The sequence below is a fragment of the Narcine bancroftii genome, chromosome 2 (assembly GCF_036971445.1).
Source record: "Narcine bancroftii isolate sNarBan1 chromosome 2, sNarBan1.hap1, whole genome shotgun sequence".
Lineage (NCBI taxonomy): Eukaryota > Metazoa > Chordata > Chondrichthyes > Torpediniformes > Narcinidae > Narcine > Narcine bancroftii.
The window spans coordinates 316,724,544-316,752,292 of record NC_091470.1 but is presented as its reverse complement, the minus strand read 5'-3'; the positions used below and the strand labels follow the sequence as shown (position 1 = coordinate 316,752,292).

General features: G+C 40.2%; 1 protein-coding gene across 6 annotated transcripts in view; it reads left to right on the top strand.

Annotated features, from left to right (window-relative positions):
• myom1b (myomesin 1b) overlaps positions 1-27,749 on the top strand; it is a 196,277-nt gene that overhangs the window by 87,685 nt on the left and 80,843 nt on the right. For all 6 annotated transcript variants that reach the window (XM_069921754.1, XM_069921752.1, XM_069921753.1 and 3 more), the window contains 6 exons: positions 5,118-5,310; positions 6,526-6,683; positions 11,875-11,967; positions 13,843-13,931; positions 14,037-14,096; positions 16,917-17,081. In XM_069921754.1, coding sequence (XP_069777855.1) covers positions 5,118-5,310; positions 6,526-6,683; positions 11,875-11,967; positions 13,843-13,931; positions 14,037-14,096; positions 16,917-17,081 — 758 coding nt within the window. The remainder of the gene's footprint in view (positions 1-5,117; positions 5,311-6,525; positions 6,684-11,874; positions 11,968-13,842; positions 13,932-14,036; positions 14,097-16,916; positions 17,082-27,749) is intronic.

Below are 27,749 nucleotides of genomic sequence, written 5' to 3'. Positions count from 1 at the left end.
AATGTAGAATTCATATCCTTCTCCCAGCGGAGTATCGCAAAGGTCTTCTCGGGTCTTGGTCTGAAGATCTGTCAACTCGACACAGTCGTGCTCCACCTCTCTCTCTGTTTCACTGCCGTATAAAAACTGAGCTGGGTTGCAGCTATTAATCTTTGCAAACTGTAAATCTTCTCCAACCATTAAAATGGTTTCATACTTTAATATGCGAGAATCAGTCAGCCATCGATGGGCAGTTTGTGTTAATAAAACACTCACAGAATGGGAGGTGTACACAGTTATCTTTCCTCCAAAAGTAAGTTTACGTGCTTCCTCTACCAACAGAGCAGCAGCCGCTACTCCCTGGATACACGTCGGCCATCCGCGAGACACTGGGTCCATCATTTTGGAAAGGAAAGCCACTGGGTGTCGCTGACCGCCTTTTTCCTGTGTTAAAACTCCCACAGCTGTTCCTTGGTTATGAGTGACAAATAGCTGGAAGGGCTGTTTTAAAGAGGGCAGAGTGAGTACTGGGGCTCGTGTCAGGCGATGCTTCAAGTCCTCGAACCATCCCTCCTCCTCCTGGGTCCATTTCAATGGATATTCATTTTCATTTGTCAGTTTTTCATACATAAACTTCACCAAAGCTGAGTAGTCCTCTATCCATAACCTACAGTAACCTAAGAGTCCCAGGAATTGTCTTATTTCCTTCTTATTACGGGGTAACGGCATTCTAGTGATTCCCGCAATCCGTTCAGGGGTAATCCGTTTCTGTCCTTTACTTATCTGGTGTCCCAGATATATCACAGTTCTCTCAACAAACTGTAACTTGTTCCTGGACACCCGTAGACCCTTTTTCCCCAGATAATTCAAGAGTCTAATGGTATCTCCCCTCATTTCTTGTTCCTTGGGTCCTGATAATAGTAAATCGTCCACATACTGCATTAGTTGGGAATCATCAGATTGTGGATAGTCCACCAGGATTTGTTCTAGCATTTGTCCAAACAGGTTTGGAGATTCAGTGAACCCTTGGGGCAATACAGTCCACCGAAACTGTCTCCGTCTACCTGTCCATGGATTTTCCCATTCAAACACAAACATATCTCTACTTTCCTCTTCTAATGGACACGTCCAGAAGGCATCCTTCAAGTCGATAACACTAAACCACTCATGGTCTGGGGGAATCCGACTCATAATAGTATAGGGATTAGGCACCACTGGGTGGCGGGTCTGAACAATAGCATTCAAACTTCTTAGATCCTGAACTAGGCGATAGGATCCATCTGACTTTTTCACTGGGAGTATAGGGGTGTTATAAGGTGACATGCATTCTTCTAATAGTCCGTCTCGTATTAAAGTCTCAATTACCGGCTGTAGCCCTTTTCTCCCTTCCAAAGAAATAGGATACTGACGTTTCCTTACCGGCTGATGACCTGGTATTAATGTGACATGTAAAGGTGGGATGTCCAGACCTCCTCGATTTCCCTCCTTATACCAGACTCTCTCGTCAATCTGCCGTTCATCCTCTTCCTTTAAAGCGCAGAGGTGGACTCGCACTTCTCCGTCCACAGGGAGAGCACCCAAACCTAGGAGAGCCTGTAAGTCCCTTCCTAGGAGGTTAAATCCAGCCGAAGGTAATAACAAGAGGTCTTGTACCCCTTCTCTTTCTTCCAGTTTCACTGTTACTTGGGGAATTATTGATACCATTCTGGGAGCTCCTTCTATCCCAGAAATTGTCAAATTACTTTTTATAGGCTCAGTTCCGATTGGCACAGTTATTACACTACTTCGTTCCGCTCCTGTGTCCACCATAAACACCACCTCTTCTCCCTTGGGACCAATTTTTAGTTTTACCAGGGGTTCCCTCTTATATTTGGTCCCTAACATTTGGAACCCCTGACACCCCTAATCTTCTTCCATAAGTTCGAGGGCACGCAATTCCCTCTTGTATCGGGGGCATTCCCTCTTAAAGTGTCCTTCCTCATTGCAGTAATAGCATTTAACAAATCTCCGGGGTCTTCCCTCTCTTGGATATTTTGGATTGTTTAGAGGAAGGTTTTGTTTTCTTTCCCCTCTGGATTCAGCATTCATCTGTCGGATAGTCTGTACCATAACCTTTGTCGCCCTCTTTTGATCTTCTTCTTCTCTCTGCACATATACTTTTTGTGCCTTTTTTAACAGGTCACTTAGGGGTTTTTCGCTCCAGTCCTCCTCCTTTTCTAGTTTCTTTCTAATGTCCTGCCATGATTTGGAAACAAATTCAATTCGAATAAGCTGTTCACCCATTGGTGTACTAGGGTCCACGCCAGCATACTGTTGGACATTCTTTCTCACCCTCTCCAAAAAATCAGTAGGGGACTCGTCTTTCCCCTGGTGGTTCCCAAATGCCTTGGTAAAATTGTGACCCTTTGGCACAACCTCCCGTATCCCTTTAATTGTCCACTCTCTATATTGTCTCATACTTGCCAATCCCTCGGGTGTTCGTTTGTCCCACCTGGGTTCATTTAAGGGATATTTTTGTTCATGGGGTCTAGGGTCCCCAGGTTGTTCATATTCCCACATGAGGAGGGCAGCCCGTCGAATCATCTGCCTCTCCTGGGGTGAGAATAATGTTCCCATTATTGCCTGCATCTCTTCCCACGTATATGTGTTTGGTCCCAGGAATTGGTCAAGCTGTTCAGCCAGTCCTATAGGATCTTCTAATAACTTTTTCATTTCTTTCTTAAATCCCCGCACCTCTGTACTAGTTAGGGGAACATTCACATATCCCGTTCCCCCTCCCGGTCCTCCCATAGGAACTTCTCTCAGGGGATTTAGGCTTATTGAAAACTTTGATGGTCCTGGACCAGTCTGGGATCTTGTCCAGGGTCGGTTTACCGGTGGAAGTTTAGGGTCCGACTCCCTTAATTCATCCTTTTTTTCCCGGCCCCCTTCGGGGCAATCAGATTCATCACCTTTCCCCTCCGGTAATAAGCTTTCCTCGGGCGCAGTAGGCACCGGGGGAATATAAGGAGGGGGAAGGTTGTCCAGAGGTTCCCATTTCTTTTCTCCCGCTACCCTCAATTTAAAACATTCTGTTAAGGATCCTGGCCAGGGAACCCAACAAAATGCATATGCTGACTCTTCTTGATTCACCTTTGGTCTCGAATTTACATATATGTTTAATGCTTGTCTAACCCAATCCTCATCAGATCCAAATTTCGGCCACCAGACCGAGGAACCTTTAATAGGTTGTTTTGACCAAAGGAGACAATATTGGACCATCTTTTTCTTGTTTTTGTCCCGATATCTTTTACTATCCCAATTTTCAAACATTCTCCCCAAAGGGCTGTCAAGGGGTACTCCCAGGAATTGTCCTGAATTTTCAGACGAGCCCTTAGATTTTGATCCTCCCATTTTCCCACCTAGATCTGTTTATCGTTGCTGAGGACCCTCTCGTTCTGGACCCTACTCCCTTCTTCTCAGACGCCTCGTTGGAGGTACTGTCCCTCCTTTGGTTACCGCTGAGGTTTTCCTGGGGTTGACCCCTCTCTTCTCGGCACTTCGTCGGAGGTGCTGTCCCTCCTTCGGTTACCGCCGAGGTTTCCCTGGGGTCTATCCTAGAGTCCCGCGACAGGGTTCTCACACAACGACAAAAGATCTATACTTAATCTATTCCGTTAGGTTTTATCCAAACAGGTGTATCCCGTTACACCTGTTACCCAATCCCCACACCACAATCGTAAGTCGTCACTTACCGGTGTCTTCCCGGGGATTGAACCGTCACCCTTCTCCTCTCCGTCTTGTCGTGTCACCTTGTCCGGATACCACTCGCTCAAGCCGCCCGAAGCGACGAGCAAGGGACTAGGAGCCGCTGAACTCAGCGGGGTGCACCGCCTCCGATGTCCCTCTTCTCGCCTCCCCTCACGGCCGGAGTGTAGATCCCGGACGAGCCCCCATTTGTCAGAAATAAAACTTCTCACACATGAGTCTCTTTAAAACTGATGACACGACAAGCTTTATTTACAAGTCTGCAGAGTTGGACTCAACTGGTTTCTCACCAGTTAAGCCCCGATACATACAGTGCATTGATTTTTATACCCTTATTGTTTGCCCTTCCCCTTCTTATTAATACTGTTTTAATTGGTTAGTATTACAAAAGCATTCTAAGTATAACTGCATTTTTAATTATCACGTTCGTTACGTACGCTGTGAACTCTACATACACTAAATTCTGTTTCTCACCCTTCTTATCAATCCTTTGTCTCCTGCATGTCTCTCACTATGACCATGAAAAGATAGGTTTAAAAAAACATATTCAGCAGCTCCTTCTGTCCTTGACTGCTAGTAAACTCTCTGTCCATTCTGGCTTCCCTGTTTATGATTAATCATCACATTTTAACTTAAGCCTTTTTAACCTAAATTCTCTATATCACAAACGGTACATAATTTAATTAATATAAATATTGATAATCAACATCCACATTTATACCCAAATATTTAATTCGATCAGTCCACTTCAAATTAATAATATTCTTATAAATTGAATAATCTCCTTCACCTATCGGTAAAATTTCACTTTTTTCCCAGTTAACTTTATATCCAGACAAAGATTCATATTGTGTTATACACTCCTTCAAGTGTAAAAGTGACTGAGCTGTGGTCTTTACTGTTTTCAAGTTAAGCAGTGTGTTGACTTAAAATGTTCTCATCTTTTTCTCACGTATATCCATGGCCTAAATCTTCCTGAAATCTGTAATCTTCTCCAGCCCTATAATCATATGAATTATCTTCACATCTCCAATTCTCACCCTTAATCGTTTTAAATTGTAGATGCAACACTGCCTGGCAAGGCTTAAGCTAAACAATAAAATAATAATACTTGATCCAGAGGAAAAAAAATTAGTATGTGAATAGAGCAAGTCAGTGAGCATACAATAATATAATAAGCTGATGGATTCCCAATGTGCTGTGAAGTTCCAAGGTTTCAATTTCAAGGCACCAAACGTTAAGAGGAACAAATAGATAAGGATCAATGAGCAAAGTAAAGCGATTATGAAGTCTGTCTGTCATTACTGAAGAGTGTGTGTCAGATGGCATACAAATGTGTCAATAAAAAAAAATGCAAATTAAAGATTTTATTTATGTGCCTCTTTGTTTAGCCACATGTACAGCAGTGGAATTACTGAAAAAAAAGATGAAAAATTCAAGCAGTCAGAAGGATATATTGGTGGTGAGTTTCACCTTGTGCAAAAGGAAGCTATTGAAGAACACAACGTTGAGAGGACAGCAGTGCATAAGACAAGAAAAGTAGCCATCCGTGAGTCTGCTGACCGCATTTCACTGAATAAAAAGGTGAATATAAAAAGCCATATTCATCCAGATCCAGACACCAGATATTTTCCTTGTTGGGCAGACTTCTAATTAGAATGGATCTGGCATTGTGACGAGTTAGAGCCAAAAGAGAAGGTGTTTGAACTATTATTGAAGGGGGAGCTGAATATTGTTAATAGGTCAGGAAGAACAGAAGGATTGTTGATAAACAGCACAAAGTGACAAAGGATAAAGTATTATGTGCAGATTCAAGAGGATAAAGTTGTCCTAAGGACAATCTTTTTAAATTTTGAAACTGGTTGATGCATCCAGTTTGTCAGATGCAAGGTTGGATCAAGGTACTGATCCAAAAGTGGACGAGGTATGTTGTGAATGCTGTGGGTGGCAGGCAATGGCATATAAATATTATTAACAATGGAAATAATGCCAGGCTTAAAAGTATCCCCTAGCGCAAGTAGCAAGAGGAGAGAAATTTTGCCCATCCCCATTAAGATCCCATATGAACTTTTTAAGATTTGGCTCGTTCCTGCCCCTGGATACAATATAATGGACAGAGATTGTTGATACTTCCTTTGTGCTTGAGCTCCTAGCTCCTTTCCTTTCCTTCCCCCTCCCACCAGTATTCACCTATCACTTGTAAGCTTGTACTCTTTCCCCCCCCTTTCCTTTCTCTCCACCCCCCCGCCCCCCCACCACCGGCCCACCTTTCATTTGGAAAATTGCTTGATCTTCGGCATATCCGTAGAACTCAGGTCTGAAACCTCAACTGCCCCTACTGCTTTCCATAGATGCTGTGTGACCTGCTGACTTCCTCCAACACTTATGTTAGTTGCAAAACTTGAGAGATGAGATTGGCCATTTTAATGAGACCTTCTGAAATTGGAGACTTCACAATATTCTACAAGTATCTGAAAGCCTGCTTTAGTTGACCAGCTAGGTGTACCTAACAAAATGTAAGCGCATTTTCCCAAAGAACCAGCAAACGCTGTAAATTAAAATTCCACTGTCCTGCATCCTGACATCTTATGCTTTATAAACAGACAGTAATTGTTTGCTGAATACTTTTACAGAAAGAAATACATGCTGAAATACATATCCTAATATATTCCTTTGCAATTTTTTGCATGGCTTTCAGTTAATCTGAAAAATAAGAGATACAACATTTAAATGTTATTGTTAATAAAGCTGAAATATTTTGCACTGATAAACCTCATGTTTTAATGTATTTCATGTCAGATTCATGAGACTCAAGAATTTCACAAAAGACTGAACGAGGATAGCATGCTTCGCTTGCCTGAGTTTATAATCAAGCCTAGATCCCACACTGTCTGGGAAAAGCAGAATGTGAAACTGCATTGCACTGTCTCAGGATGGCCTGAACCCCGAGTCACATGGTAAACATCTCTATGACATTCATTGGATTTTACATGTTATTTGTTTACTAAGCTTAGGTTTTATTTTAGTTGCATGATAGCCGTCCTAATTCAAAAAAATAAAATATATAAATGAAGGTTCTTTTAAAGAACTATTAAAGTAGAATAGATGTAAAAAAAAACGGAACAGCCAATTGTGCAAAATAATCGGCAAAATAAGTTAGGTGAGTTTTTTTGTCTAGACGGTAAGTTATTACGTTCTCATTCTTTGAAAAGGCAATGAAAGCAGATTCATTTGCAACTTTCAAAAGGAAATTGGATCTCCACTTAAATGCAAGAGTTTATATGGCTCTCAGAAAGAAAAAATAAGGGAATTTGAGCTAATTGGTTAGCTCTTTCAGAGAGCGGGTACAATAGAAAGTGTTTCAGTACCTCCTTCTTCGTTGTATGTTTCTGTAATTTCATGTGGTTAATAACTGCCTGAGTTCTCCTTAGAAAATGCGGCTCAAATGTATTGTATTCCAAGTTTAGCACATTGCTGCATTAACCTGTGTCTGAGTAGGACTTTAGTGAAAAGAGATCCTTTAATTTTGCATTGTAGGTATTGCCTAAGCATTGGTTCCAAAACTATTTTTCTATTGAGCCACTTCATTCATGAATTTACAATAACATTAACATGTTGATTGGTTCTTAGATTTTTTGGTTTATTTCTTTTGCCCTCAGGTGTTAGTTTTAGGTCCTCAGAAGTATTGCACCAGATAATGAGTGAATGTTATTTTATTTTGCTGTGCAATATCCTTGAGGATAATGAGTGAGCTTACTCATAACTCAGCTTCAGCAGTTTGGGACAGCGACTGAGATACAAAGTATTTGATATCACAGGAATGATCAAACAGAAGCTTTGATTTGTGAGCTTGGTGTGTTGGCAGGACACTAAATTTGGCTATTGATGCTTCTTTGCAAGTTAACCCTCTTTTATGCCCTTCAGATATTTAAATTAAAAAACTTTAAATGTCAAATTTAGACATACAGCACGGTAACACACCCTTTCAGCCCAAGAGCCTGTGCTGCCCAGTTACACCCCCCCCCCCAGTATGTGTTGAATGGTGGGAGGAAACCAGAGCCCCCAGGGATAACCCACGCAGATACAGGAAGAACATGCAAACTCATTGCAGACAGCATGGGATTCAAACCCTGATCCCATTTGCTGGCTCTGTAACAGTATTGCACTGTTACACTAACTGTGCCGCCCCTATATAGTTATATATTGACCATGTAACTTTTAAATTTCTTTCAATGTTCCCATATGAATGGAGACCTATTGGCGATGATTTGCTGCTGAAGCAATATTTCATTTATTTTGGTTGGTTCTTTTAATAAATTTCAGGTTCTTCCAAAGGGAGACTAACCTGGCCATGCTGAGGTAAATTGAAGCTTATTGCATGAACAGGTTTCTGAAGATTACCTATTGGCTGCAAACCACCACCTCCTATTCCCAGAGAGCAGTCAACTTATCAAAATCAAGAAGGTTCCCAACAAAAAAACTTTAAAAAAGTATTTGATCCTTTCTATAAAATTCAATACACCACAAAGCTCCTTGAAGTCAACAAAGTACTCCTGAAGTATAATGTAGCCAAATGTGAATGCAGCCGTTTCTCACAAACAGCAATGCAATAATCACCAGATAATCTATTCCAGTGATGTTGATTGAAGGATAAATGTCGGCCAGGACACAGGAGATAAATTTGGTTCCCATTTTAAAATGTGTCAAGGTAGCTTTTATTTCAACCTGAGAGAGGAGAAGATATTGGTTTTAACACTTCATCTAAGGGATAACATCTGCTGAGGGGCAACACTCCCTCAGTGTTGAATTGGATCATAAGCCAAGATTATAGTGGTTGAGATTTTGGAGTGGCCCTTGAACCCCCCACTTCTGGTTCAGAGACAGATTTGCTAAACTACAGATTGGCTGACATTAAATATAGCTTCCCATATCACATTAAGTTGAAGAAATCTTTATTTGTTCTACTTTGAGGAATTTAAATGTTATTTAATTTATTATACATAATGAACAAATGTAGTAGAAACTCCTTGGGTCTAATTCACCATTCAATCAGATTACAACCGATCTGATTCGAACCTCAACCTTCCATTCTCAGAGGTCAGGCAGCATCCATGGGTAGAAATGGTCAGTCAATGTTTCTGTTCTGGACCCTTTATCAAGACTAAAAGGGGGAAAGAAACTGGGGAAGAGCCCGGAGGTGATTAGAGTACCTTCTCTCTCACCTCCATCCAAGGCCACAAACAGATAGGACAGAGCTTTACATGTACATCATTCACCTAATCTACTGCATTCAGTGTACCTGATGTGGCCTCCTCTATGTTGGTGAGACCAAATGCAGATTGAGTGTCCACTTTGCCCACTTCGATAACAGCTTGTTTGAACATAGAACAATACAGCACAGGCTCTTCAGCCCTCAATGTTATGCTGGGCCCATATATCCCTTAAAAATACTAAACCCTCCCTACCCTGCAACCCATTCCAGGCACCCACAACTTTGGGTAAAATAAAAAAACTTACCACTGATGTCTTCCCTAAACTTACCTCTCTTCACTTTGTACATATGTCCTCTGGGGTTTGCTGTCCTGCCCTGGGAAAAAGGTGCTGGCTGTCCACCTTATCTATGCTTCTCATAATCTTGTGTACCTCTATTAAGTCTCTTCTCATCCTTCTATGCTCCAAAGATAAAAGTCCCAGCACTGATAACCTTGCATTATAATACTTGTTTTCAATCCAGGCAACATCCTGGTAAATCTGCTCTGCACCCACGCCATTGCTTCCACATCCTTCCTATAATAAAGTAACCAGAACTGGACACAAGACTCCAAGTGTGGTCTCACCAGAGATTAGTAAACTTGCAACATGACCTCTTGACTCCTCAACTCAATCCTCCTATTAATGAAGCCCAACATCTACAGGCCTTCTTAACTATCTTATCAACCTGCACAGCAGCCTTGAGAGTTGATTTGGATCCCAAGGTCCCTCTGTTCATACACACTCGTAAGTAATCGACCATTAACCCTATACTCAGCCTTCTGGTTTATCCTTCCAAAATGCATCACCTTACACTTATCTGGATTGAACTCCATCTGCCAGTTTTCTGCCCAACTCTGCCTCCTGTCTATATCCTTTTTTAACCTACGGCAACCATCAGCACCATCCACAACTCCTCCAACCTTCATATTATCTCAAACTTACTAACCCATCCTTCTGCTTCTTCATCCAGGTTATTTATAAAGATCAAAAAGTGTAAGGGTCCCAGAACAGACCCTTGCGGAACTCCACTAGTCACTGATCTCCAGGCAGAATACTTTCCTTCCACTGCTACTCTCTTTCTACCTGCAAGCCAATTTTTTTTCATCCACACAGTCATGCCTCAAGACTTTCTGAATAAATCTCTCATGGGGGACCTTGTCAAATGCCTTACTAAAATCTATATAGACTACATCTACCCCCACTCTACCCTCATCAATTTCCTTTGTTACCTCCTCACAAAACTCAATTAAACTCATGAGGCACGACCTTCCCTTCACAAAGCCATGCTGACTATCCCTGAGTAGACTGTACTTCTCCAAATGCCAATAAATCTTATCCTTAAGAATCCTCTCCAACAGTTTGCACACCACTGACCTAAGACTCACCAGGCTGTAATTCCCAGGATTCTCCCTATTACCTTGACCATAGCTTCATCCATTTTCATGGCAAAGCTCAATGTAAACTTTATAAACAGGTCATCATATTCCTCCTCTACAATCTTAAACCTGAAGGCAAGAATATTGATTTTTCTAATTTTAAGTAAACCCCACCCCTCAAACGCTTTTGATTCCAGTGTTTCCATCTATTCCTGAAAAGATTTCACTCTCTCTTTTCTTTACCCCTCCCTTCCTAATGGTTTCTCCTATTACCAGTCTCTCCAGCTGTCACACCTTTTGTCTTCTTACCTCTCTGCACCCTCTCATCTTTTACCCCCTTTATATTAAGTAATATCACCCCCTTCCCTCTTGACTTGATAAAGGGTGTAGATTTGAAATGTTGACTAGCCATGATTGCTGTCTGAGTTTTTCCAGCAATTATTTGTTTGCTCTAGATGTTACAAGCCTAACTTATCCAATCTTTCTTCATAACAACTCGCTCATTCCAGGTATTAGTCTAGTTGACCTTACCTGAATCACTTCAAATGCATTCATGCCTTACTATTAATAAGAACATGAACATTGAACACAGTACTCTTCATGTGGTGTCACCAGTGACCTATATAACTAAAGTATAACCTTACATCTTCAGTTCAATTCATAATAAATGATATAATTTTGTTATATTTCCTAGTTAATTACCATATCTGCTGATGAGCTTTTCACAAATCATGCACTTGGACACCATGATCATACTGAATTGCTGAGCTTTGCTGTCTCTCACTACTTAAATAATGTGTTTTTATTTTTTTTCTGCCAAATGGGGAATTTCCCATTTTTCCATATTATACATGCTTTGCTCTTTTCCTTAACATATGCATGGTCCTTGCAGCCTCTTTCTCTCCTCGTCACCATTTACTTCTCTCCATGTGTTTGTGTCATCAGCAAGTTTAGCCCTACCTTGGATACGTCCATTCATGTTATTAACATAATCTGAAATAACTGAGGCCAGAAGAGTCAGGCCTGTCATACACTACTCAGCATTCAGTGAAACATGCAGTTGTGTCTAGCTTCAGTTTCATGTTAGCCAGGTAATTTCCTATCTGTATCTTCAGCACAATGAGCCTTTATTTTCATCAATTAACTTTGATACAACATCTTCTCAAAGACCTTCTGGAAATCTAAGTGTAGTTATCTATTATCCACCATGTAGTTACTTCCTTAAGAACTCTAATACATTGGTCAAATATGATATCCCTTTCAAAAACACTATTGACTGCTATATTACCTCAAGTATTTACTAGATTATTTTCAAAAATATCTTTAATAATAGCTTTTAATATTATCCCTATGACTGATGTTAAGCTAACTTATAGATTTTTGCTTTCTGTCTATAGATTGCAATTTAGGCATTCTGTGCATATTTGTTATGTTTTAGACTGATAACCTTCACTGCTAAGGAGGAGAAAAAAAACCCAATGTTTAAATGTTTAACATCATGCTTTCTTTTACTGTTCAGGTACAAAAACAACGTGCCCATCAATATCTACACAGAACCTGGGAAATACGTGATTGACAGTAAATATGGCGTTCATTCCTTGGAAATTAACAAGTGAGTTTTTTTTCTTCCATCTAAGATCAATTTGCTTGAGTTAGCAGATGAAAAAATTCAGTTCTTTCAGTGAATCAGGAACGCAACTGCAATGTGATTCAGGCACTCGTCCTTCAACTGTATTACACACTCTAATAACTGAAGCCTGAAGAGTCAGACTTGTCGAACACCGCTCAGCAAACAGTGAAACATACAATTATTTACAGGTGTAGAATTGTACTTTTGTTACAATTTATTGATATTATATTGTTTTACTGGGTACTTTTTGGTGAGGTAGATCTTCTTTCTACTTTGTTGCTCTCAGACATCAAGCCATAGGATCTCATGAATAACAACTGCATGAAAAGTTATCCATGCATCACTCTGAGTAGTGAAACAATATTTTATAAGATCAAATGCAGTGTGTTAAGATTTTTGAAATGGACGTCTTAACTAAATGCACCAGGAAGAAGAGGTTCATCAAAGATCTAAATATAACAGTATAATTCAGTGGGAATTCTTCAGTGTTTGGTGACTGTCTGGTGGCTGGAAAATCATGATTGAAAATTGTGAAGCAGGTCCCGAGTATTATTTTTCATGTTGTAAAAGTAATATTTGCAGCATTTCCAATATTAAAGTTTGTGTCTTTTTGCTAGGTCATTCAATTTTATTTGAACTGCTAAGCTAGCACCATCCAAAAATGAATGACTATATACTACATCAAAACTATAGACTCTCCAGTTTGTCCAGTTATACCTGCTTTATTCAGAAATGCTCATTCACCTATAAAATTATACAAAAAGCTCTAAAAGGTTACTTTATTTTCAACTTTACTCATTCTCTTTACCATCTATCATTAACATATTTGATCTCTTTTAAATATGCTGTATTATTGTGTCTACTGCACAATGAATTTGTGTTTAGAACTTTTTGAAGAACCTTTAGAATATATGCTTTGCCATGATGAAAGGAACACAAAATCAAATTGGCACAAAACAAGTTCTGCAGTGATACATATGAGAAAATAATCCTCTTTAATAATGTTGATTGAGGGAATTAATTTCTTTTTGGTGACACCAGGACAAGCTCTGTTCTTCAAACTTTGATTAGTGGTGAAAATGCCTCAAGAGCCTAAATGTAATGTTTTATCTGAAAGACAGCACCACTGACATCTCTCCCTCAACACCATGTTAGGTAGATTATGTACTGGGATCTCAGTGGGGAAAAGAGCATTCTAAACTGATCCAAAGCTACTCCAAGCACAGTTCTTAATTTTATTTTCTCATCCAATTTTATAACACATTTTAGTTCCTTATTTTTATGTGCAATGCAGACAATAATTTTATCCAGGGGGATTGACTATTTTGCCATTTCAAATGTTCTCTTGTCAGTTTCTGATGCACTCAAAAATGTTCTGTGACAAGCAGAACCTATCCAGTCATCACAGAGAGTTCTCTGTGAATAAGCCCAGATAAGAAGTACAAAGATAAATGAATTTAAATCAAATATCTAAAACCTAACACCCATGAGAATAAGGCAGGTGTTGTTGCAATTGGAAAGCTCTGGTATACCAAGTGGAAGATGATCATGAAATGCTAAGTTAAGTTGAGATGTCCCTAACATTTCCACAGCTACATCAGCCAAGAGCAACAAGTAAACTGAAGGCAGGCAGTGAATTTATTGTATCAACTGAAGCACAAGGAGAGCATCATATTAAGATTTCAGGTGATATAAAATCAATGAAAGACTGTCCCAACAATGAGCTCATGTCTTCAAGAGTGCAAAAAAAGGGAAGAACTTCGACAGTTGAAAACGTTAATTGTCGAGATAATTTTAACAAATCCTCTAGTTTTTGGTTTGTTTTGTGTCTAATTTTGCCATCTGGTTCCATTTCAGTTGTAACTTTGATGACACTGCCCAATATCATGCTTCAGCCATGAATGCCAAGGGGGAACTGTCAGCTTTTGCATCAATTGTGGTGAAGAGTATGTCCATGAGAATATTTTTTAACATTACCTGGTTTGGTGACTTGCCTTATTTTTGGTGGACTACACCAACATACACCAACATTCTGTTTCCCTTTTTATCAGGATTCAAGGCTGAGCTTGATGACTTCTCATTCCATACTGCAAGATTTGCACCACCTTCCTGTAAGTATCATTTTTTTTTATCAGTAGAGTCAGCTTTAATATGAATAGAACAATTTTCACTCCCATCAATTGAATGCAGAATGACTTCACTCTATATAGCATTCAAACCAGAAACTTAACTTTACTCTGTTTAATACTTCTTGATATATCTTCTTTCCTTTTTTAAATTAACTTTGTGGCCTGCACAATGGAACTTCCTTCTTTATCAACACTTCTTAAAATAAAATAAACTTTAGCCAGTTTATAATTACTTCTGATTTAATAAATTAACCAGGCAGATAGAATATAGCAGCAGCAAGAGGCCAGAGAATGACAAATAAATGCTCAACCTAATAAAACAGCAGCTCCGCTGAAAATAAGCGAACATGGTTTGGCTTGATAAATTCAAGGACAAAGAATCAGGGATGCGGAAGGCACATTTAATCATAACAATGCATTTTCCAGATGTAAAGAAAACATGAATAACATACATGAGGTAAAATGAAATGATGCTGGGTCAGCATTTCAAAGAGCCAAGTATGTTAAATGGACTGAACTTATAGCGCCTGATAGTGCCTGGGAAAATTGACCATTAGGTCTATGGGTTCTGAACTTCTGTACAATGCAGAGTCCAAGCTTGCTGGCATCCCATTTTATCTATGAATTTACCACTGAATCCAGGTGTAATATCTAATTGCACTGAGCTCAGGAGCCAGAAATGTCATACCTGGACATTTACGGCAGTCATAATTAGCACACAAAATTCAGCCTTCTTCATTTGAAGAGTATTGCCAAACTTCATTAACATTGTAAGAAAAGATAAGTGTTTCATGTTCACATTTTTATAATTAATTAGCAGGATAGCCAGCATTGCCTGGGTAATTAAGTACTCAGTTAGTGACTACATGGTTGAAACAAAATACCCAAAAAACTTCATGGGAATTTTAGACTCTTATTGTCTGTTCATGGAAGGCCTGACAGGATCAGCACTGAGGTGGGCTTGGCATTGTTCCTCAATCTCTTGCTGCCTGCTCTTTATTCGTCTGGAGGCCTGAGCACTGAGACGGGCATATCGCTGCTCTTCTGTTTCCTGCTGCCTGCTCCTTGCCTGTCTGGAAGCATCGACAGTGAGATGAGACTGATATTCCTCTGCTGTCCTTTGCTTTCTCCTTTGTCTAACTCTATGAGCTTGTGAAGAGCTTCTGCCGATGTTGCTTCGCTCTTTTGGGCCTATATGGAACTGAGATTGGCTATTTGCTTTTATTCTGAATGCTCATTCATGCAGAGTAGTCAACTAATTGAGGTGTCCCTGGTGTAAGTTCAATTTTTTAAAAACTTTTGAACTTCATATGACCTTAAAGATTAAATTCAATGGGATCAAATGTTACCCCTTCTGAACCTCCTTGGACATTTCTAGAGTGCTTCATATTAATTTGCATGGAGAACAGACAAACAAACAAACAGACATACATGCATAAATGTGTATTAAATAATATATTAATTAATTATACTGAAATTGATTTTTAAATTAATTTATAATTTCTCAATCTTGGTCATATTTCCAAACTTAAAAAAAACTGTAGGAAGATTATCAGGGCAGTCTGACACTAGTTATACCAGTCCATTGCTTACTCTCCAGACACAGGTTGTTCCACTACACTGGCAGGATATTAAGCCACAAAAGGTTAAGTGTGACTGTGGGCACCCAAACACATCAGCTGGGTCCACTTTGACCCAATCCATGGGCATTGGCATTTGATTCCTTTGAATACAAAGAAATAAGACCAAGAGTAGTCCACCTGCCCCCTCAAACCCACCCTGTCATTCACTCTGTTAATGGCTGATCTGCCCCAGACCTCAGTTACTTAAAAGGATAGCGCAATTTATGACCAAAAGGATGATACAAAGAGCACAATTAAAGTCTCATTATTCACTGTTATTCTCCCCTAACTAACCTTTTATGGTCCATAAGTCATACATGTGGGTCCTTAAACCTGACTATCAAAAGCACAGAAGGAATAAATCTAAACTGTAAATATATTGAATATAAAAATATAGAAATGCTGGAGGAATGCAGCAGTCTCACAGCATCCATAGTAGAGATACATTACCAACGATTCACGCCTGAGCCCCTCCTCAACATATGAGTGAAAAGCTGGCATGTATCTGCATTAAAAAGCTGGGGAAAAGGGATGAATGGGAGAGGGAAGAGTATATCCAATAGACAAAAGGTGTTAATTGGATATGATAAGAGGTCAGGAGAGAGAAAAGGTGAGAATTGATGGGGGGGGAGGGGGTTGGGGGTTGTTGATAATCCTCAGCAAAACAACTCCAGCAGGTTTTTAATGGGGCATATTTTTGGCCTTAAGATTGAGAACTGAAGAAGTCATAGTAAACTTGATTTCATTTTTTTTTAAATCCAATATTTTTCTGGTCTCTGCACCCTCAGAACATTTTTTGCCTTATGTTGATTGTAAGGTTCTTTTGTTCCCCATGATAAATAGATCACCAGTTTGACTTCTTACCAGTGCCACATGTGTCTTGACAGATTTTTGCTAAATTTTTCTACACTATACAACACATCCGTTGCTTTCCCAAACCTTACTTACTACAGTAAGAGTCAAATTCTGTATGAAAATAAAATAACATGAAATAGTTCACATCGAACAGATGTTACCTGTATGCAGACTTTCACTGGAGCAGAGGGAGCAAAATATTTGCTGATTTGATTGGATCACTTGCAAGAATTACACAGATGAGTAAGTCGTAAGTAATAGTAGTCAATAGTTACACCATGATAGGGAGTGGAAGGTACTAAAATATATATATTTTTCTGATCAGATGACTTTTTCCCTGGAGATTCTCGCGTGAAGTTTGATGTCCACATTATTGAAAAGTTTAGCGTCTCATTTGGTAAGGAAGGTGAGACAATGAGTTTGGGCTGCACAGTCATTGTTCACCCCAATCTAAAGCGATTTCACCCAGAGATCCAATGGTGGCGTGATGGTAAGTGTTATTTTTGTGTTGGAGAAATCATTCTGTAACTACATTATTGAGAAATTAAAAAGTAAATTGCTGAAAATGAAAACATTACTTAACTATTTTCCTTCCTTTCCAAATTGCATTCAATCTTCCTGGCATATTGTTCAGAAAACACTGATGAAACTTCCCCTTTCTCCACTCAACCTGGTTTCCTTACACACTTGTACAAAAACACGAGCTTGGCTAATATCAGATTCTGTGGTTTCTTGATGCTCATCCAAGAGCTCTCTTCATTAGATGGCAAATTGTCAAGTCAAGTCAAGTGTATTGTCATCTGATTGCAAATGTACAACCCGACGAAGTAGCATTCTCCAGTCCTCAGGGCAAATCACACAGACACACAGCCAGACATAACACACATACAGACAAACAATACACATGCAGGTTAAGTCTTTAAATATACAAATAAATAAATAAATATTCTTTAAGAAATATTGGAGTCTCAGATGGTTAGTGTGAGCAGTTCCTTTGGTCGTTCAGCATTCTTGCTGCCTGTGGGAAGAAGCTGTTCCTTAACGTAGTGGCGCTGGCTCTAATACTCTTGACTTTCCCAATTGGAGCAGCTAAAAGATGCTGTGTGCAGAGTGGAAGGGATCCTCAATAATTTTGCCCACCCTTTTCAGACAATGATGCCAATTGTAAAAGCCAAAGACATGTTTATTTTCGTTGGTTTGGCTGTGGGCGTCGGCGGTGTCCTGGGTTCTGGAGGCTGCATGCGTTCTGTTCCTTCACTACAGCTGTTAGTGCATGCATGGGGGTTTTCGACCATTGTTTGGTTTGGCGGGATACACGGTGGGTGAGTAGGGCTCTGATATTTTCTGTTGATTGTTACCTGCTTAAAACACATCTGAACTTGGTTATGAATTAATTCAAAAGTGTCACAGTAAAAAGCCCACTTAGCCTCCGAGTGGCTTTTTTATGGATAGTAGTCGCTACATTTTAGTCAACAGAAAATAGAACTGAATGGACATTGTTGGAATATTGGACAGTTTCCCCTCTTTGGTTTGGAGCAACACTGAAAGCAATATGGCAGTCATGTTGGAAATGCTGAGTGCAGGCCGCTAACAGCAAACCACGTCCATCGGTTTGAGGATTAGCCACAAAGGGGTCCAGGGCTTCTAGCCCTAGAGCAGAGCATCCTATGAACACACTGGTAGAGTCTTTTGCCAAGAATCACAGTGATATCATTGATTGCTGCTGTGGTGCAAACTTGCTCATTGACAGCAGCACGTCACAGCCATCAGGAACCATAGGATTACTTTTGTGGATTCCTTCTCTGTATTTATTTGGTTTGAACACAGTTTGGAAGTACTGCCACTTGTCCACTGGTTACTGTTGATTTTGGGCTTGTGATGTGCATGCTTGGTGCTCGAGCTCGGCAGACGGTTGTATTGGGATGCATAAAATTGCCACTGCCGCCGCTATTGTCGGCATCACCGTTGAGGCACGATTAATACCACTGCAGAAGACATCGATTGAATTTAAAGTCAGCAACTTTAAATGAAAGCAAAAACAAAAACCCCAGAGATTGTCTTTATCATCTGGAACAGTATACAAAAGGAGAGCCATGGGAACTTTTAAGGAGTTGCCTACATATGGCCTCGGACAGAGGATTTGGGAAGGTTAAGTCTTTACTACAGGAGCATTTTGGCAATAAGCATAAAATTGCTACAGCTTATTTGGAGACTCTTTCATGGTCATCAGTAAAACTGAATAATACAAAGGCTCTACAGACATACGCCCTCTTTGATGTTGTAAAGCCATGGAAGATATCAAGTACATATATGAGCTTGACATGCCTGCTACTTTACTAGTCATCATAAGGAAGTAGTCCTACTGGCTGAGGGACATATGGAAAACTGAAGCCTGTAAGTTCCAGGCAAAACGCAATCAAAGAGCTACCTTTAAGGATATGGTGGATTTCCTTGAAGGGCAAGTTCAGGTTGCAACAGATCCAGTTTTTGGAGATATCGAAGACACTCCAACAGTGAGCAAAGATGTAAGGAGGTCCAAGTCTCAGCCTCATCCAAGAATAAAAGGAAGTATCTTTGCCACCACTATGACATTTGCAGATAAGGAAAATGATAAAGGAACAAAGGAAAAGAGAGTGTGCCTGCTGTGAAGAGCTGTTTGATCTGTGGAGGTGGATTTGCTTCGGAGATGTGTCCACAGTTGGATAAGAGGGGATGTAGTGAGAAAATCATTTTCCTAAAATAAAATGGATTACATTTGGTTGTCTGTGTAAAGGACACATCAGCAAAAACTGTAGGAAGTGACTCAGCCACAACATATGCGGTTTAAACCATCCTAGAATGTTGCACATCCACCAAAAAAGGAAGGAAATTGAAAAGGAGCAAGCAGAAATAAAGGAAGCAGCTGAAAACAGGGCTCCAGTCTTGGTTTAGGCAGATGGTCTTACTGTGGCCGGTGAAGATAACTGCAAACTCTCAATAGTGCCTGTATAAGTCAAGGTCAGGAAGGAGGAATGCGACAGTGCATACTTATGCATTTCTCGACCCAGGTAGCCCTGCATCACGTTGCACAGTGGGACTAATGAATAAGCTTAATCTTCAGGAAAGAAGGTCAATAATTTCATTGAGAACTATGGGTCAGCGGAAGGTCATTAAAACCAGCTTTGTTTCAGGCTGAGAGGTCACTGGACTGGACAGCAGTGATTTTTGTGAGCTCTCAAGCATATACACTCAGAAGGCTATGCCTGTGCACAAAGGAAAAATCCCACATCAAAACGATATCGATCGGTGGTCTCATCTGAGGAATGTCCATCTACCTGAAATTGGCTGTGATAAAAAGATGCTGATTGGCTCAGATGTACCAAAGACTTTGTAACCACTAGATTATAGTGCAGAGTGTGGGAGATGGACCTTACGCTGTCAAAACCATGCTTGGTTGGACAATTAATGGACCATTAGGAGGAAATAATGATATCGCTCAGGAGCAGTTCATTGACAAGTGTCAACAGGATAGCAGTTGTGAAACTTGATGAGCTGTGGGAACAGCAGTTCAGGACTGACTTTCCTGACTGCCTCAGTAATGAGCAAGAACATTCAAGAGAAGACGAGCAGTTCTCAGATTTATCCTCAAAATCTGCAAGCTAGTCAATGGCCATTATTGCATTGGATTACCTTTCTTCTTTGGCTTAGCTTCGCGGTCGAAGATTTATGGAGGGGGTAAAAGTCCACGTCAGTTGCAGGCTCGTTTGTGGCTGACAAATCCGATGCGGGACAGGCAGACACGGTTGCAGCGGCTGCAGGGGAAAATTGGTTGGTTGGGGTTGGGTGTTGGGTTTTTCCTCCTTTGCCTTTTGTCAGTGAGGTGGGCTCTGCGGTCTTCTTCAAAGGAGGTTGCTGCCCGCCAAACTGTGAGGCACCAAGATGCACGGTTTGAGGTGATATCAGCCCACTGGTGGTGGTCAATGTGGCAGGCACCAAGAGATTTCTTTAGGCAGTCCTTGTACCTTTTCTTTGGTGCACCTCTGTCACGGTGGCCAGTGGAGAGCTCGCCATATAACACGATCTTGGGAAGGCGATGGTCCTCCATTCTGGAGACGTGACCCACCCAGCGCAGCTGGATCTTCAGCAGCGTGGACTCGATGCTGTTGACCTCTGCCATCTCGAGTACTTCAACGTTAGGGATGAAAGCGCTCCAATGGATGTTGAGGATGGAGCAGAGACAACGCTGGTGGAAGCGTTCTAGGAGCCGTAGGTGATGCCGGTAGAGGACCCATGATTCGGAGCCGAACAGGAGTGTGGGTATGACAACGGCTCTGTATACGCTTATCTTTGTGAGGTTTTTCAGTTGGTTGTATTTCCAGACTCTTTTGTGTAGTCTTCCAAAGGCGCTATTTGCCTTGGCGAGTCTGTTGTCTATCTCATTGTCGATCCTTGCATCTGATTAAATGGTGCAGCCGCGAAAGGTAAACTGGTTGACCGTTTTGAGTTTTGTGTGCCCGATGGAGATGTGGGGGGGGGGGGGCTGGTAGTCATGGTGGGGAGCTGGCTGATGGAGGACCTCAGTTTTCTTCAGGCTGACTTCCAGGCCAAACATTTTGGCAGTTTCCGCAAAGCAGGACGTCAAGCGCTGAAGAGCTGGCTCTGAATGGGCAACTAAAGCGGCATCATCTGCAAAGAGTAGTTCACGGACAAGTTTCTCTTGTGTCTTGGTGTGAGCTTGCAGGCGCCTCAGATTGAAGAGACTGCCATCCGTGCGGTACCGGGTGTAAACAGCGTCTTCATTGTTGGGGTCTTTCATGGCTTGGTTCAGCATCATGCTGAAGAAGATTGAAAAGAGGGTTGGTGCGAGAACACAGCCTTGCTTCACGCCATTGTTAATGGAGAAGGATTCAGAGAGCTCATTGCTGTATCTGACCCAACCTTGTTGGTTTTCGTGCAGTTGGATAATCATGTTGAGGAACTTTGGGGGACATCCGATGCGCTCTAGTATTTGCCAAAGCCCTTTCCTGCTCACGGTGTCGAAGGCTTTGGTGAGGTCAACAAAGGTGATGTAGAGTCCTTTGTTTTGTTCTCTGCACTTTCTTAAAGGAAAGATAAATATGCATACCTGAAAACAGTATTATTTAAATTTAATTAAAAAAAATTAGACATACAGAACGGTAACAGGCCATTTCGCCAACGAGTCCATGCCACCCAATTTACACCCCATTAACCTATACCTTCGGTATGTTTTGAATGGTGGGAGGAAACCAACACCCTCAGAGAAAACCCACACAGACATGAGGAGAATGTACAAACTCCTTACAGCAGCATGGGATTTGAACCCAGGTCTGGTCTCCATCGCTGGCACTGTAAAGGCATTGCGCTAACCACTACACCATCTGTGCTGCCCTTATCTTGCTGAAACATGTACACTGAACCTAAAGAGAAGATCCAAGAGGGGTTCTTCCTTTCATTTGGACTACACCAACTTCATGCCTTACATGACATCCAAAGGTTATACAGAGAAAGTATCAGATGGTGTCTTGGAATTTAATGATGCAAAATATGTTATCTACCACATCATGGGGTTATGCATCAAGAAAAGAAAAACTTTGAGTGGTGTTTAACTGTGGAGTGACATTTCAGGGAGTTTCATTAAATTCTCAGCTCTTACAGGGGTCAGACCTGACCAGTACATTCATATCAGTCTTGGCTAGATTCTGTAAAGAACCTATTGTCATCACTGCAGATGTTGAAGCAATGTGGCACCAGGTGAAAGCACCAAATGGAGACCGTAACTCATTAAGGTTCCTCTAGTGGTCTGATGGAGTCTACAGTCAGAACATGGAATACTGAATGACTGTGCATCTATCTGGAGCAACTTCATCTTCAAGTGGTGTGAACTTTGCTCATAGGAAGTGTGCTGAGGGCAATGTGAAACAGTTTAGCCCTCAGGCTGTAATCACCATTATGAACAACTTCTATGTGGATCACTGCCTCACTTCAGCAGCCTCAGAAAGAAGATGCAATATGTAGCCGTGTGCTACTTGAAAGAAGACACACACGCACATAGTGTAGTCAGGTTAAGCTCTGAGTTTTAACAAGGCTCAGGCCCGACTTTTATACTTCCACTATTCCCACTGTGACCCCTCCCCTTGACTGATGTCACAACATGCATAACAAAAGCGGGTTTCCCACGTGCAGTACTTTCCTGCATAACAATGCCCTTCTTCCTCACCCGCTATCCCTGTCTGTTTAAGTAAGGCCAGCGCCATTTTGGGGTCACTGGCCTTGAAGTTGCCCTTGCCGTTTACCCACTGGTTCACTTGTTGGGGTCAGTGCTGCTGCGCAGGCTCCTGGCCTTTGGTTGCGCTCATTGCCCGGAGTGCCGGCCTGATCGCTGCCTTGACAGGCTGCCACAGGTGTACGGGCCTCAGTTTCTTCTTTGGCCTCAGGAAGAGTGGTGTCAGAATCCTGATGGATTGAAAGAAATCTCACCAAAGGAATCTAAATTCAAGAGCATAACTGTCAATGCTGCTCAGATAACGTCTGAAGAAGTGGATCCAGTAACTCACTTCATCCACTACTTCTCATCCTGGACTCATTTGAAAAGGGCAGAGAATGGATGCTCAGACTTGAAGGACAGCTTCTGTATTGTAGCAGAAAAAAGGAAATCAGCAAGTAATGGTCTTGCTCAACTTCATCCAGATAACATCCATCAGAGAGATCTGCCACTAAAGGAGACAGGAAATCTTGAGACTCAGGAAAACAGTGATCTAGAGTTGAAGAACTGCTAATACTAAAATGGACGTAATTTGCTTTTACCAGAAGAAGAGATTTTGCAGATGAAATTTCAAATTTGAGAAAAGGAATGAATGTTAAAAGGACTAGCCACATTAATAAGCTCAACCCCATTCTGGAAAATGATGTATTAAGAGTTGGTTGATGACTTAGAAGAGTAGCAATGCCAGTAGAGATGAAACATCCTGTCATACTAGCCAAATATTATCACATTTCTGATCTAGTTCTCTGACTTGCTCATGAAGAGGTGGGTCATGATGGTTGCAACCATATGTTATCCAGACAACGCCAAAAATATTGGATTCCCAGTGCCGTTGTGTCAATCAGAAAAAATTGTGTCAAGATTTGTTGTTTGTCAGCATATAAATGCTACTCCCGTACAAGAGCAGATGGTAGGTTTGCCCCTGGGCAGAGTCCCTCCTGACGAACCACCCTTCACATATGTTGAAGTTGATTATTTTGGACCCTTTGAAGTAAAGCGTGGAAGAAGTGTCGTGAAATGCTATGATGTTGCTTTCACATGTTTAGCTGTAAGAACAATTCACATCAAAGTGGCATCATCACTTGACACAGACTCTTTCATCAATACCCTTTGGCATTTTATAGCCAAACGTGGTCATGTGAAAGAACTATAATCTGACAAGGAGTCTCCAGGTGGCGCTCATGGAGTGAACACGTTTTGGTTTTTGCTCCATAAAATATACTATTTTTAACCTGTATCCACCTTTGAACTAACTTCACAGAAGTCAGAAAGATCTTTATTATTTCTCTAATTATACTTGAGTCTGAAGATTTTGAAGAAATGACTGAAGGAAAAGCTACACGAGCTAAAACCCGGGCAGAAGAAGGTAACGGCCGAGAGAAGAAACAACCAGACATTAAACTAAGTGAGATGACCTACACTGACTTTTTAAAATTCTTTCGTGATGAATTCAAAGATGTTTGTCGCAAAAAAGACCTAGCTGAACTTCGTACAGCTTTAATTGCCTCAGAAGCTGAAACCAAAAAACAACATACCTTAATTGCAGCTCTTCAAACTGAAGTTCAACAAAAAGAGATTAGACTGACTGAGGTCGAACAGAAACTTTCCAAAGCAATTAAACAACTAGAAGCACTCCAGCTGAAAAGCATTGATTCAGAGAACCGTTCCAGAAGACAAAATATTCGTTTGGTTGGAATTCCTGAAGGCATTGAGAAAGGAGATCTCCTGACGGTTTTTGCCGAGCTTTTAAAAGAAGCATACCCATCCGAATTCCCTGCTGATCCACCGCTACTTGATAGAGTACATCATATCTGGAACCGAAATGCTGAAGCTTCCAAACCCAGAGTGGTGATGGTCCGTATGCATTACGTGAGTACAAAGGATAGATTGATTCGTACAGCCAGAAGACTTGGAAATGTGACTGTTCGTGGCTTTAGTCTAAGAGCCTATGAAGATTTTAGTCCGGAGGTAGTAGGCACTCGAAGACTGTTTAAAGATCTGATGTCCGAATGTTTTGAGAAGAAACTGAAACCTGCGCTCCTGTATCCTGCGAGGCTCAGGATTTCTCCGGAGAACCAAGCTCGTCAAATATTCGACTCCGTGTCTGCAGCACGGAACTACCTGTCGGCTAATTTCCCGTCTAGCGCGACCTCTCAGCCCGAGTGACCGATAAAAAATGCGGTAGATATTGGTCTTTTTCAGGTTAATAGTCAGATTCTGATTTCTGACCATTCGAAAAGTAATAGATCATTATAGCTCTAATTATCCTGTTCATCTTTAACACATTTTTATATATTTTCTTTCTCCTCTGTGAGAAATTTTTTTTTAAATATATAAGTGTATGTTTAATTTTATATTAATCTATACTAATAATATGATTATATTCTTTACTATTTTATTTCTGAATTACTGAAAATGGCGATTTTTTATCTTTTGTTTATTAAAACTTTTCATGGTTTTTTTTAACATTCGCCATTTTCTCTTTGTCTTTCTTCATAAACTAATTTTAAAATGATTTAACTCTTTATGACTTTGTTTTATCAGTAGGTACTACACAATTACGATTTTTCTTTTATTTCTTTTTAAATATTTTTCTTTCAATATTTAGTATTTGATTTTAGCTTGAGTTATCCTTTTTATAAGTTTAGGTGGTGGATCTTATTAGGAGCTGCCGTCTGAAGACATGGGGGTAGGTTTAGTATTATCTCTTCTTTTTTCTCTGATCATTCTCTGGTCAGATGGGGGGCTTTGTGGGTGGGGGGTGGGTTTTGTTTTTTCTTCAGGGGTTCTTATGTTTCATTTTCTTTTGTTTTTTCTTGATTTTTCTTTTAGAACTACAGATATGGCTGACACGTCGTCATTTCCGGTCCTTCCTTATATCTTAATTCTTCTTCCGGGCGCATGGGTCCCTGCTTTGGTTAACCCTTTATATACTGGAGGGTTGACCTAAGTAATGGATCAAAACATTAATTTTGTCTCTTGGAATGCTAATGGTCTAAACAACATGTTTAAAAGGAGGAAGGTCTTTAAAGTATTCCAGAGACTGAAAGCACAGATTATTTTTTTACAGGAGACTCATGTGAGGAAGGGGGATAATCTGCGTTTTTTTAAATCTTGGAAAGGCCCACAATTTCATGCCAACTCATGCTCTAAGACTCGAGGTGTATCTATTTTTATTGATCCCTCTATTACATTTGTTCAACATGACATCACTGTAGACCCTAACGGCAGATTTTTATTGGTTACTGGGTTATTATTCAATATTAAGGTTGTCATGGTTAATGTTTATGCCCCGAATGTAGATCACCCTGAGTTTTTTAGATCTTTGTTTACTATTTTACCCAATCTAAATGAATATCATTTAATAATGGGTGGGGATTCTAACTGTTGTCTGAATCCCCTGCTAGATAGGTCGAAACCTTCACAGCTCCTACCGAATAAATCGGCTACATATATTAACTCTTTCCTTACTAACTCTGGAGCTGTTGATATTTGGAGATTTCTTCACCCGACAGATAAAGAGTTTTCCTTTTTTTCTCATGTATACCATTCATACTCGAGAATTGATCACTTTTTTATTGATTCACGTTTTATTCCACTTGTAACTGCTTGTAAGTATGACATTATAGCCATTTCGGATCACTCTCCATTACAACTCTCTCTTAAATTCAAAGACTCTGTTTCTACTATTAAGCACTGGCGTTTTGATGTTACATTATTGCAAGATTTAGACTTTGTTAAATTTATGAAAGAACAAATTAACTTTTTCTTTTCAACAAATTACACTACGGAAATTTCTTATGGAATATTGTGGGATACATTCAAGGCTTATATTCGTGGCCAAATTATTTCTTACTCAGTAGCTTTGAAGAAATGCATCAAAAACAAGATTCATCTATTGGTTGAGAAGATTAAAGACATTGATAAGAAATATGTGACTGATCCTACTGAAGAACTTTACAAACAAAGAATTGAACTGCAGATGGAATATAATTTATTACTTACATCTTCGATTGAAAACCAGCTAATTAGATCTAAATCTGATTTTTATGTGCATAGTGAGAAATCGGGTAAACTGTTGGCTAATCATCTGAAGAATATTTCAGCTAGACGCCAAATTGTGGAGATTCGCAAACAGAATGGAGAACTGACTGTTAACCAGGAAGAGATAAATCAATCTTTCCAAAATTTTTATACATCCTTATATAGTACAGAATCCCCTCAAGACCTTAGTAATATGTTTAATTTTTTAGAACATTTGAAATTCCCAAAAGTATAACCTCAAGATAACTTAGAATTAAGTAAACCCATTACAGATTCGGAGATCAATAATACTATTTTCTCACTGAACTCCGGGAAAGCACCAGGTCCCGATGGATATTCTGTGGAATTTTATAAAGCTTTTTCTTCTACTCTCTCTCCCTGGCTGATTAAGATGTTTGATGAATCTATCACATTGGGTAAACTACCACAATCATTTTACAGAGCTACGATTTCTCTAATCTTGAAAAAAAATAAAGACTCGACCGAATGTTCTTCTTATAGACCTATTTCTTTGTTGAATGTTGATTCTAAGGTCTTCTCTAAAATTCTAGCGACAAGGCTAGAGAAGATATTACCATATATTATCTCTGAAGACCAGACTGGATTCATTAAAAATCGTTATTCCTCCTTTAATATTAGAAGATTGATGAATATTATTTACACTCCTTCACATAAGTCTTCAGAATGTGTTATTTCACTAGATGCTGAGAAGGCCTTCGATAGAGTAGAATGGCCTTATTTATTTACAGTTCTTGAAAAATTTAATTTTAGTCCGATATTTATATCTTGGATTAAACTTCTTTATAATTCCCCAGTTGCCTCGGTTTTTACTAATACCCAAAGATCGCCATA